Here is a 13934-nt window from a genome sequence, read left to right on the forward strand (position 1 = left end):
TTATTATTACAATTTTATTTTAATTTTATTATCCGACCGACATGCCAGAAGGTGATTCCATTGTTTATCATTCATAGATAGGATATTGGGAGTTGTAGTCCCTCCACTCCACTCCACTCGCCCCACACGTGTAGTCTGTTGAACACGGATTTCAGCTGTAGAGTTATTATTTTTGCATGTCTTTCTTTATGAATCATGTCATTTAGTTTCAACTTTGATGTGCACGCACGTGCAGAAGATGCAGACGATGGGGATGTAGTTCAAATAAGTGCAAATGTGGACAATTCAACAACTAAACATGATGTGAGTATGAACGTATAGTTGCCGAGAGTTGTTGCTCGACTTGTTCCCTGCCTGTCGGAAAGCGACACCGTCGTCTGATGAAGTATACTTCATACGTTTATAAACTTAAACCTTTACTGTATTTATGCATATTCTTCTGATGTGCTACAGTATAAAGCCTATATCCAAGCATCGGTGCAGCTATGGCTAAGGCTAAGTGTGTCACTGTGTAGCACCTTCATAGCCCAAAATGTGAATCAACTGTCAAAATCAATCATGTCAGAATCGATAAATACATCTACGAGGGTTAAAATTTTGGGCCAGCACTAGCCATGGTTCATATGACGCTCTAGCTCCTTTCGGAACCCTACGTTAAAGTTTCTGACATTTTGATCCAAAGGAGCTCAACCCGGGGGGTCCGGAGACGGGCTAATGACGCTCGTACTTCACGTCATGTCATGATAATCATGACAGTCATGTTTCAGGGCTAGTGCTAGCCTAGCCCTGAAACATGACTGCCATGATAATCATGTCATGATGATTATCATGGCAGTCATGTTTCAGGGCTAGGCTAGCACCTTCACACCAATCTGAGAGATTTCACTAATGCACTTGCCCACTAGCTATAGTACAGTCGAGATCACAAACATTTTAACAATGAATGTATTCATCATGACATGTACACACAAAGTGAGAGCACACTGCAAAGTGCAAACAAATATTAACGGTACAGTTAAGCTTACATTCACTAAATCATCATGGTTTATGTCTTCGGGTATAAGATGATAAGTAACAGTGTAGTGGCTGCCAAAAGTGCCAATTATTATAGCACTTTACTTTACTACCTTTTTGGACATCCCAATTTGTTGAAAGTGAACTCTCTAACAGTCTGTGGGTAGACCTTGGACATCTGTGGATGGACAATTTGTACTCTTTTGTCCAAATTATTAAAATATATATAATGTATATGATGTGAAGTTGAACATGCACGGTACATCATTATCAGACGTAGTTTTATCGTTCAACTTCTGAAATGACTCGATATACAGGTTTTATATCAAATTGCAGCAATTGTAGAGATATTGGACCATAATTGTCGAATGTAAGCATGCCAATCATGTATACTTCAATATAGATAATTTTTCAAAAAAATATATTTTTTTAACATTTTGGATGAAATTGCCAATTTTACATCGAGAAAGATGTCCAAGGTGCCCGCTGCCAAATATAAAAACAAATGTTAGGTATGTAGGACTCAGTGGTTGGTATTAAATTACCGTAGTCATAAAAGTTTCCTCTAGGCAGGGTCAAAGTGCAGGCTATCTCTAATACAGACATTTCTCTGGACTCTTCATCAACCACCACATCTGATCATGGCGTATTAGCTGTCAAAGATGTAACGATATACAGAGGAAAGGAATAAGGAATATCCACACTTTCTTGAGTAGCTTTCTGAGAACTAAAAAAAAACAAAAAAACATTGCATTAGGATACCAATTTTATCCAATCAGGAGAGAGACGGATATAGGATGAACAAGTGAAATTGGACGCTGTAGAACTGAAGCTGATAAATGGGTACACTCTTCTGCCAGACTGACAGGGAGATCCCTTGTCAGTCTTTTCTGATGGTGGAGGCCTTTTGAAATGAAGAAGTTTGAGCTTCACTGCTCTAATCTAACCCATTCTGAGCGGGAACCCCTTTTGGTGATTTAACCATTATTTTAAACTTTATCTATTGAAAAATAGCAGATCTACAAGCTCAGAGCTTGTATGTCTGCTATTTTTGAAAAATCGTGAAAATGTGGCGCAAATCTTTGAATATATATTCTTTCACTGCGAACGTTTTTAACTCAAATCTTTGCTTCTGAGGGGGTCCCTGGAACAACATATTTTCAGATGGGGGTCGGCAGCCAAGTACATATTATTTTGGGGGTCCTTGACGTGAAAATGTTTGAGAACAACTGACATAGAAACAGGTTTTTCAGAAAGCTGTCAGGATTTAGAAGACATTTGTAGAATCGTCCTCAGGTCTAAATGGGCTAATCTAATCATGTCTGTCCTGCCTTTTCCAAATTTCAAGACAACAGACGGCAAATCCGCAGAGCCGCCGGCCAAAGAGGCCAGAGAGCACCGTCCGCCGTCGGACCCCGGTTCTCTGCTCGAGGACGCCGTGCCAGAGACGGTGCGCTTGGGCACTCTGCCTCCCCTCCACTTCCTGAACGAGACGGTGCTGGAGAGGACCGCCCCGGAGAGGGACGACCAGGAGAACATTCTGTCTCGCACCGCCGCCCAGAGGTCCGACCTCATCTCTGGAGTGTACGAGGGAGGCCTGCGGGTGTGGGAGTGCACCTACGACCTCCTGGAGCTGCTGGAGCGAGACGGAGAGACTTTCGGAGGGAAGGCGGTCTTGGACCTGGGCTGCGGAGCGGCACTGCTGGGGATACTGGCTCTGAAGAGAGGAGCCGGGCAGGTCCACTTCCAGGTAGGGTAGGCCTGCCTGCAACTGTCCATTATGTTATTATAGCCATTATTCTGCACATTACTCTTTAAATTAATCAAATAATTAAAGGGTAAGACCACTTTTTGAGAGGTTTGGGTTGTTTTCTTACCTTATTATGGGCAAACCAGTCCATTCCATGAGTTATTTAACTCCGTTGTGTTGTTTATTAGCAATTTAAGAAATAAAAACAGTCGCTCATTGACATTGTAACGGGGAAACAGCTCTCAAAGTCACTCTTTTAGCACATCAACCAACGCAACAAAAGCTGATTCTGACAGTTTATGACATCAGGAAAACTCATGCGGTTAAATCGATTAGTCTGATGGGAAACGTAATCCCTATTTCTTACCTACTGCTTTGTTGTGCAACAACCCCATGGGCCATGAGGCAGGAGCCTATCCCCTGTTTCTGTAGTGTTAGGCAGTTTGAAGTACACCCCCTGGACATGACGCTAGATATTTTAATATATCGTTTTTTTATTGGGGACAGTTAAGCAGCACATCTGACAGGAAAATATTTGCACATAGTCACCCATTTTTTTTTAAACATCACAGAAACACAAACATAAAGAAACAACGTACCCCCCCCCCCCCCCCCCCAAAAAAGAAACGAGGACAAACAGGATAAAAGTAAAAACAATACACAGTTAGAGTATTGTACACTTGTGAGAGAGTGTCTGTCTGTTAATTCTGAAATCCACAGTCCGCTATATTTGGGTCACACCAGGGAGGTATGAATATCGAAGTATTCTATAAAGGGTCTCCATGCCTTAGTGAAGCCTGTTGCAGGGAATTAGCCCAATCCAACCCTTGATGCTGAGTGCCAAGCAGCAGGAATTCACTGTGTCCCATTATTGAGAGTATTTGGTATGACCCGGCCGGGGATCGAACCCCGACCTCCCAGTCCCAAGTCCCCCTCCCACCCTCCAAATCAATCACATCGCTTAGCGATTCTTTTTTAAATAATGGATTAAATCATCAAGTTCAAATAACTGTTGCACCTCTACTTCCAGGATTACAACAGCACAGTCATCGACCAGCTCACTCTGCCCAACGTGCTGCTGAACTGTGAGGAGGAGGAGGAGGATGTGGAGAGTGAAGAAGAGGACGAAGAAGTAGAGGTCATGGGGAAAGGGAAGAGGGTGAAAGAAGATGAAAGTCCAAAAGAGACGAAAGCCAAGAAACAGGAGGCAGAGGACAGCGGGCCAGCACTTAAGAAACGAGCCCTCGACCCCTCCCAGCATGTGTCAGTGGCCAGGTGTCGCTTCTTCTCCGGTGACTGGACCACGTTCCTCGCACTGGTTCTGAAGGAGGACCCGTCGCCCAAATATGACATTATATTCACCTCGGAGACCATATACAACACCGCGTACTACCCCGCCCTCCACGACACTCTCCACAGACTGCTGGCCCCGGATGGACTGGTCTATCTTGCCACCAAGGCCCACTACTTCGGGGTTGGGGGTGGACTCCACCTGTTTGAGGCGTTTGTGGAGCAGAGGGGAGTTTTCGCCTTGGATCGTCTGTGGGATATGAACGAGGGGCTTCAGAGGCACGTGGTTGCCCTGCGTTTCAAAAAGACAAAGACCTCTTGAGTTTGAGAACTGTAGCGAGACTTTTTACTGTACAGCCAATATGTACTGTATGTGCCTTCAATTTAACACATTTTCACCTTTGCAGTGAAGGTTTTTTTACTCCCATTTTGGCAAGTGACACCGTCTTAAATGCCTAAGCCTGCTTCCATAACATGGCATGCTGTTTATCGTCTCTCACTGTCCAAAACTGTTACTTTTCAGGATTCAAAATAAATGTATGACAAAAGTAGCAGATCTACAAGCTTAAAACGTGTTGCTCCATGCCGCATTTCCAACTTATGGACCTACTACTTTTGATGCCGATGCTGTAGTACGATCAAGTAGATGGGCATTAATTTACTAAAATGCACACAAAGAAATTAATACTGATCTAAGACGTTTTTGCCCTACAGCGACCATATGCTAGTTTGACTGTCTCAGATGATGATAACCCTAAATGCATACAATTTAATAATCGTAAATCGTAAAATAATGTGGGCTGTTAAACCCTAAGTGAAAACACTGCACACTGGATCATGCGCCCATGGATATTATTATATCAATGATATATTATTATAAAATATTGGCACCAAAGGTGGCATTTCGAGCTAGACTTGGGTGGTAATAACTGTTTTTCTGTCCAGCACCTTGCATTTTTTTGGATGCCTTTGTAAACTTCTATTTTAATAGAAAATGGTAATGCATATCTACATGAACTCTAGTGTCCATATTCTGGGGTGAACATTGGGGTGAAAATCGAAAGATCTACAAGCTCAAAGCTTGTATATTTGCTATTTTGGGCAAAAATAGTTGTAAAGGGGAAAAAAGGAGGGGGCCAAGTATACGTAAATGTATGGTTGGTGCTATGTGAAAGATTGAATGTAATATACCAGGTTGATGGAGGAGATGCAACAATAAAAGATGCTGTCGCATTCTCATCTCACCGTAACTTGCTTTTTGGTGACCTAAACTAGGGCTGGGTGACTTCAAATCAATATCTTGATTAGGATTATGACAAACTTGCTCCGTTTCTACTAATTAATTGAAATGTTTTTCTTTCAAATGGTGACAGATCGTGTCGCTTAGTCGCTATAGCTTGTAGACTAGATTGGCTATTCTTTACGCCACCATTGTACGTCAAAGTCTAATATAGGCAATTAGGCATACAGTAGTGTCTGCCTATATAGAGCGTCGCAGTCCCGCCCCCTTTCATGACAACGAGAGACCCGGAAAATAATTCCCCGTTCATTTTCCTCATAGACTTTTCAAAAAGTCAACTCGAGTTGGACAAAGCCAACTGGAGTTGTGACAAATCCTGACGATAAACACAATGTTTTGGGCCGATCAAATAATTAGAAGGAAAAAAAGGGCAGGTTACAACACTTTTTCGGGTCTCTCGTTGTCATGAAAGGGGGCGGGACTGTGACGCTCTATTGTGTTTTAATCGGAGTAATTCTAATTAGTTTATACATTTGTCCTGTTGATTAAAGACAATGAACGATTATAAACATTTTACCTGCTTGTCAAAAATTAACCTACATGAGCAGGATTAAGTCGGTGCTTGGCTCTAAATGTCGATATACTTTCGGTGAATTAACATTACCAAGCCCCACCTAAACCGTCTCTCTCGCCTGCTTCCTACACATTTGAATATGTCCGTGTGCCAGTGAGTGAAGTGCAGTTGAAAGGGGGTTGTTACGGGGTCTTTAGATGCATGCGGAGGAAAGAAAGGAAATGGGCTCAGTGACCTTTTGCAAGTGATTTCCCCAGCGTTCAAACAGCAGCATGAAAGCCACGCTTGTTACTGAAGTCCGGCTGCAAAATGTCAATTGCAACTTATCCCACCGGCCCAAGGATGTAGTTTGAAAGTGGATTCTAGCCCATTTAGGCCTGACGTCTTCTAAATCCTGACAGTTTTCTGAAATTCCTGTTTCTATATCAGTGGTGCTCAATAATTCATGTCAAGGACCCCCAAAAATATATGTAATTGGCCATCGACCCCATCTGAAACTATGTCCAGGAACAAAAGTAGCAGACCTTCAAAAATAGCAGACCTACAAGCTCGTAGCGCGTCACTCGGTGCTGCGCTATGAGCTTGTAGATCTGCTATTTTTCAATAGCTAAAGTATAACATGATGCTTAAAACACCAACGGGGGTTCCCGCCCAGAATGGGCTAGAGTCACTGCACATCAATGAGTGTGAGGTTCTATGGGGTCTCTGTATCTCTTATTTTAGTAATGGTCCTACACTGTAAAATCATGAGTGTTGATTGGACTCTTGAGTGTATGGAATGGGACCAAACGGATCCATTCATTCATACACTCGGTTTACAAACTGATGAATTAGCACTTAGGATTTGACTGTGTATACTCTAGGAATGTACCATTAGTTTGGTTTTTTGGACCTATTCTTAATCAAGCTGCATCCACTTATCTGTTTCGTCCGTACTGTGCCAAACTGATGACCTAATAATACGCTGAATGTACTGTACAAGTAGATGTAAAATATATATTTTTTAATGAAGGCACATCCTCTGAGTACAGTTGGAGGAAGAAATGTGATTCTTTTGGGAGGTGAGTTAACAGTGTGGAATCCCCTTTTTTCTCTTCAGATCACAGGAAACCATAGATTTAAACAGACAGGGATATTTTGGGGAAGTTTATGTTCACTTTGTTCAGTACCGGACCAAACCGGTTTCTAATATCCCGCTTATCTGGATGATAAGATGAGGAAATAAGTTGGGCAGAAACCATGTATCTCCATATTTCAACTTTATGCTGTATTTTCACAAATGAATGTGCTAGTTTGTCATCGTGAGCTGGTAGATCAGCTATTTTTTGCTATTTTAGAAAAGGCTTTAAAGTGAAAGTTAAAATGGTTAAGTTTGACTGGGTAGTATAAATATTTTACAAATAAAGTATTAACCATAGCTTGTGACTAAATAACCACATTGGAGCCATTGCTACACAGTCAGGGACTTTTTCCATTTCCTGAAAAACAACGTTAGGCCTACCAGGTTTCTGCCAGACAGAAACTATATTGGATTTGCCAAGAGGTGAAACGGCATGAATAATATTGTGTTGCTTTTATTAAGACAATGGGTCGTAACTTCCCATATTCAGTCATGTGATTGTTGTAGCTAACTAATATAATATTCTACTGATTTCACACACACACACACACACGTCATAAATGTCCATTTTTAACAGGAGTCTGGAGTAAACAAGGTTATATATTTTTTTGTTTGGTCTTATGAAACGCGTTTCGACGTGCGTGTCATTTGAAACACCTGAATTAACATCCCTGTGACCATACAAACAACTCCTGAATGGGCCTTATCCAAAATGTATCAGACTCTGACGCAAGCAATAATGACAAACATGATTGAACAAGTATTTTTCTTGGAAACATCTATTGTGTCGCCCAGCTCAAACATGATAGAGCATTTTAAAAAGCCCACAAATGTTCTCGACACAATTTCCATTTCCTAAGTAGATTTAGTTTCACTCTATCTCAAACACACACACACACACACACACACACACACACCAAACAAGGTTTCTGTTTGCCTACGACGTCTACCCGGCATACTGCAGCATGTCTGCCTCGTCATCACCTCCTCTTCTTCTCTACAGCTGTTCATGGCTTGCGGGGGAATTCCTGGTTCCTCTAGCACGTACGCACGCACCCAAGCACACACACACACACACACACACACACACACACACACACACACACACACACACAGAGCCTTTCCCCTGGTTGCCTTATGGGAACAGGGGGCAGGGCCGTACGTGATGGAAGATGTAGACTACTCAGATTCTTTACTTGAGTAAAAGTAGCAGTACCACAAGTTAAAATACGCTGTTACGAGTAGAGCTTAATCTACAAGAGATTATAGATTGGCAATTTTGTAATAGCCAAAGCTTATAGGTATATGTATTTACTGTATGTTTTGTACTAGAAACAAAATTGCAAAGTGAATAGCAACTAAAGCTGTCAAATAATTGTAGTGGAGTAAGAAGTACAATATTCTCCTTTGCAATGCAGGGAAGCTGAAGTATAAAGTATTAGTATTAAATATAAACACTGAAGTAAAGTAAAAGTACCCAAAAATAAGTATTTAAGTAACTAAGAGTAAGAGTAAGTGTACTCGCATTTCCACCACGGGGGCATGGCCAGGCCAGGACGGTTTTCCTCAGAAACTATTATGTTGATTCATTGTGTGGGGGCGTGCTGTGTTCACTCCCCCTGCTTCCTCCTTACTGGGAAGTGACTGTCAGGCTTACCGTACAGAGGGAGTGCATGAAGACATGAAGAGCAGAGGTAGAGACTGAGAGAGGGAGAGGGAGGGAGAGAGAGAGAGGGAGGGAGGCTGGCTGATGTGTGATGTGAAAGGTGGTGCCGTGGTGGTGGTATTTAAGGGTCTTTTGCTCTGAATGTCAGGCAGTATGCTGTATCCTTCCGTGGGACTTTGGACGACATGGGAGAGCGAGCCGAGCAGATCAGGACCCACGCAGGTGAATTAGGGGGAAGGAAATCCACTGGCTTGTGTGAGGGGATTTCATTTTGGTGGTCTGGCTGCTGATGCAACACTGGGACATCTTTTTGTTGAGCTGGGAGCACTGCTGGGTGCTTTTTAAGTTTGACTGACCAGGAGCACTGTTGGGAAGCCCCTATGAGGAAATATGGTATATTGCCAATAGATCTGGAAGGTAAAACTTGTGAAATGACTGATATGGTAAGTATATTTAGCCAAGAATAAACACTACCTGCGTATTTGACATTCTTAGATGCTGGGTCATGTTCTTTCTTGATCAGATCTGGAAGTCTGACTGTGTAAGTGCATTTTAATAGGGGAATCTTGCTTAATAATGTATAATAAATGCTTGATAGTTAATAAATAGAATTACAAGCGGTCGGTCACCTTCCAAGTCATTAATGTCAATGAATCTGTTTAATTACTGGTTTTGTTCAAATTGGTTGATGTAGAACGGGCTGCTTTGATGGGGAATTCCTTGTAATAGGCACTGGAGGAACTGGTTATTTCCCAGTGCCTTGGCGGCAAGCGAGGAGTTTCCTGACCGTGTTCAGGTGTGGCCTTCCACACAAAGTTCATTGTGTTGTAGTGGAATGCACTGACTACATTACATGGCCGAGATAACATGAGTGAATCAACTATACTGTCTTCACTGTCAGTAAAGACTCCAGTGATTGAATGAGTATAGTATTTTAGGCCTAGTATAGACCCCCGCGGAACTCCTTGTCATTGAAGTATATAGGGTTTAAGCGGTTAACTAAACTATACATGGGTTTATCATGCTCCAAAGTTCTTCCTCTTGGTGGTGTGGAGCAACAAAACGATGAGTCATTTCATGCCCCGGTCAGGGGCTGTGTCTGTGTGATCCGAGTCTCAATGCTTGCATCATCTCAGAAGTCTGACTTTCATTTCAGCAGTTGTGAAACGTTTCCAGGAATTCTTCTTGAGAATGGACGGGTTCCTCTGACAACCGTCAGGGAACTTCACAGTGGGCCAGTTCTCACGACAGCATTGGATTTGTACTATAGGAGAGTTGGTTACAATATTAACTGAAGAGCTTTGACAAACAATTGTTGGACATTGATTTTCAAAGTTTTCAGAAACTGCAACAAGGATCAATGGATGTATGGAACAAAAGGTAAATTGGTGCTTCACGGCACACGTTAAGGACTATCCTTGTGTTACATATAACAGTGGTTCCACAGCTATATTATTGATAGTTAGGAACCAATTGGACTCTTAGGGGTCCATTTGGTTCCATTTGTGAAATTAAAACGTTTGATAACCACTGACTTATACGCTTATAGAACAACGTCACCAGATGTCCTCCTCGTGAACTCACATAGTTGGTCTCCTTCAATGACTTCATGTTTCATCATCTCTCTGCCTTTCTGTAGAAACAGGCAAGGTCATGCTGTAGGTCATTGAGGTGCAGTTGGTTATTTAGTTGAGTCATTAAGGTCATGTCAATGTTTAAAAGTGCTTTTCTTTTTTCTTTTTTTTTAATCTCTATATTCAAATAGTAATCAAGAGTGTTGTTCCTTAGGGGTCTCCAGCTCTTTAAACAGAAAAATACATTTCTCGGTGTGGAAAATCGGAGAAAGAGAACCCATTTATCAGCTTCAGTTGTAGTGTTCCAATTCCAATTTTGTTAGCTCATTTAATTGTGTTTCATCACTTCCAACTTCACTCTTTTATCATGTATGAGGTCTCTCTCCTGATGGGAAGAGATGGGGAGACCTCTGTTTACTGAACAAACGCTATGCATAAATGATTATATCACAATATAGAGCTCACACTTTTGTGTTAAAGAATAATGTACACATCCTTTAACCACTTGTGCCCTAGCCTATACTATGCATAACCACATATACCCTAGCATTCTAGCCATAATATGGCTAGAATGTCAGCAAACATTCTGCAAAAATATGCCGGTCAATCTGAATGTTATTTTTTTTTAAATGTTATACATTTTTAGATTTTGCAACACATTTTTTTTCACCCAGTGTCAAATATCTAATGTAATCCTGGGTGCTGCTACACTTCCTCTGCCAACCTGGGGGGGCAGCGGACTGACCTCATGCTCCCTTCTATGCATGAGGAGTCCAAGCTGCTTCTTTTCACCTGACAGGGGGTGTTTCCTTGGCCGGACATAGCGCGTGGAAGAGTATCTGAATGTTCTAATGGAAAAGGCATTGCCAGAGGAAACAGAGGCTCAAGAAGAAGACCTTAAAGATAGAAGGAGTACTCTACTATGAGAACTGAATTCCATAGATGGTGGCTATTCCAGGTGTCATCTATGGGCTCAGTTCTTCTGGTAGGGTACTAGTCTGACACCACAACGCCAAAGGATGCTAATTATTATGACCTTCAGAAACATGCTGTCTGGTGGCTTTTACACTGTAAAATCCTGAGAGTTAACCCATTTAGGCCTGACGTCGAAATAAAAAAAAGTCTTCTGAAAGAATATATATTCAAAGATTTGTGCCGCATTTTCACGATTTTTCAAAAATAGCAGATCTACAAGCTCGTAGCGCGCCACTCGGTGGCGCGCTATGAGCTTGTAGATCTGCTATTTTTCAATAGCTAAAGTATTACATAATGCTTAGTTAAGACACCAAAAGGGGTTCCCGCTTAATTTACCTCTGAGAGTATAAATGTAACCAAATTGATCAATTCTTTCGTTTAGCATGTGCCACCATTTCATATTTCATAAATGACTGTTTTCAAATTGTGAATATAACTGCTATTTTCTGGTTATGTTACTTGATGAGTACATTTAAACTTGAAGTAAACAATGTATATTTCCCCACATTCTGTTAATAAATAAACTCAAACCGTTTTCCTGTGTCCCTGTCCCATATTTTATTGACAATGAACCTTATATAATATTATGCAAACATTTAGCATATCTGGATTATTCTAGAAACAGGGTGTGTTCAAGTACAACAAAGTTTACAGTAAGGTGAGGACTCCAGAAATAGCATGCCCTTAAACTCAGCCCACGCAACCACACCACAAATATTCGGATAAACCTGCAGCCATGGAGATAACGGTAAGACTGAAGGAGCCATAAATATTACGGTTGGATACATCTGTGACTCAGTCAGTCGACAAATAAATAACTGAAACATCCCTCACAGTTTTGAGTAGAATGGACAACAGAATATAAAGGCATATAAGTGAAGAGAATTAAAATACAAATCATTGTTAAAGTTATCATTGGACAATGGCACATATATTATAGGTAGTTATTGTTGAGGTAGCATTACACATCAGAAAAACCTTGAAGATTTGGAATAATCATGGCACAAAATCTATTCAAATTGGGTTCTGCGGCTAAATACATATCAACGTGAGGGTCCTTGACATACAAATGTTTGAGAACCACTGCTTTAGGCAATCAAAATTATATTTTTGATCGTCCAACTTAATTAAATTAAACTAAGAATTTGATTGTATGTGGCCTGTGTCTAGGACAGTTAACTTTCCCAAATACAGACTTATAGCATTTGGTAACAACGTAGCACTAGAATTGCTTTTTATGTAGTCATAGCACTTTATAGTATATTTGTATATAGTATAGTATATATTATATATGTATAGTTTATACTTATAGTTTCATTATATAGATATATTCCACTGTTATATTCTTAGCTTACGCATGAATGATAACTACTTTTTAGCGTGTATATGATGTATTGCCATGCTTTTTGTTCTTGATTAATGTAAATCACTCTGGATTAAGAGCGTCTGCTAAATGCCTAAATTGTAAAATTGTAAATTGACCAGTTTCTAGCAGCATGCATGGAGTCATATTTGGTGCGATCATCACTGGATATTTCTCCTCTTCTTCCTCTTCCTCGTGTCCCTCACACCACCACCAGCCTCCTCTGGGCTCTTGTCTTGTCTGATCACCCGTCTCTCCACCTTGTACTCCTGCTCTGCAACGTGGGGGTCCGCTTTCACAACATACTCCCCCCTGTGATAGGTGATGCTCAGGTCCGTACTGGGATAGGTGCCATACACTCTGCGCAGGTCTTCCCTTACAAACCCTGGCAGCTCTCTGCGAGGGCCGTACACTCTCTCCAGCCTCCCCCAGTGGAGCTCCCCTCTCAGGGTGAAGCCCTCGGGCCAACGGGCCTCTACCTGGCACTGCAGCCTTGGTGGTCCGGGGGGTAGAGAAGGAGAGGACGCCACAGGGTTGATATGGGGATAGGTCCCGAGCCTATTAGACCACAGTGCTGGGGAAAGTCCACTGTAATGATGATGGTGGTGTTCATCATAACCACGGGGAGCAACCCTTGGGCTCCCGGTCATCAGTAGATAATATGGCTGTGGATGCTGGCTGGTGGTGACACTGTGGATAGGTGGAAGGTACTGGTAGTGCCCGCTGTTGTGCCATTGCGTACGGGAAGCGTGCGGTAATGGAAACCTGGTTCTGTGGTGGTGACCCAGTGGAGGAAATGTGTACCAGCAGAAGTCGCTCATTGTCTACAGAAGATGAGGTGTGACGAATCAGCTCTCTTGCCTGAGTGAGTGGCAGTTTGAGGTTGTCATTATGGTCCATACATCAGCTGCTGAAACAATACACATGAGATTGGTTATCCACGAAAGCCTGTACTTCATTAATCTGAGTTCCCAGGCAGAAGTTTTATTTTTCGCCACAGTACGACTAGCAAGAATTGCAGATCTTTTTAAATGTTTTTTTGTGGCTTTCGCCTTTATTTTATATTTTTTATGGAGGGACAGACAGTAGGCTGACAGGAAATGGGGAGAGAGATGGGGGGATGACATGCAGTAAAGGCCGTCGGGATTGGGAGTCGAACCCGCGGCACACTGCTAGACTGGATTACCAGCCAAGGTGCCTGGACCACTGAGCCGCAGCCCAGGCCAGAATTGCAGATCTATACATCGTGTTTTGCGATACTAATATACCACTGCGCTGCACTGCATGGGGCAATATGCATATTAGAAGGCAGATGAAGTCTGGTTGCGCCATGCAGGCTAGATCTATACATGCTCACTAAGTGTAAAA

The 13934-nt window shown here is 42.0% G+C and overlaps 1 protein-coding gene across 1 annotated transcript; it reads left to right on the forward strand.

The window, feature by feature from the left end:
- The first annotated feature begins 26 nt into the window (after positions 1 to 26).
- On the forward strand, positions 27 to 5576 carry mettl18 (methyltransferase 18, RPL3 N3-histidine). Its single transcript, XM_079513064.1, has 3 exons — positions 27 to 303; positions 2363 to 2764; positions 3795 to 5576. The coding sequence occupies exons 1-3, from the start codon at positions 196 to 198 to the stop codon at positions 4374 to 4376; spliced, it is 1092 nt and encodes a 363-aa protein (XP_079369190.1). The 5' UTR covers positions 27 to 195; the 3' UTR covers positions 4377 to 5576.
- Positions 5577 to 13934: the final 8358 nt, after the last annotated feature.

Source organism: Electrona antarctica (genome assembly GCF_951216825.1).
Source record: "Electrona antarctica genome assembly, chromosome: 10".
NCBI lineage: Eukaryota > Metazoa > Chordata > Actinopteri > Myctophiformes > Myctophidae > Electrona > Electrona antarctica.

Excerpts from the sequence above, each read along its gene's own strand:
- mettl18 (XM_079513064.1), top strand. The coding sequence starts at position 196 with ATGTCATTTAGTTTCAACTTTGATGTGCACGCACGTGCAGAAGATGCA. Across the intron at positions 304-2,362 it reads ATTCAACAACTAAACATGAT|ACAACAGACGGCAAATCCGC; the intron begins GTGAGTATGAAC and ends CCAAATTTCAAG. Across the intron at positions 2,765-3,794 it reads CCGGGCAGGTCCACTTCCAG|GATTACAACAGCACAGTCAT; the intron begins GTAGGGTAGGCC and ends CTCTACTTCCAG.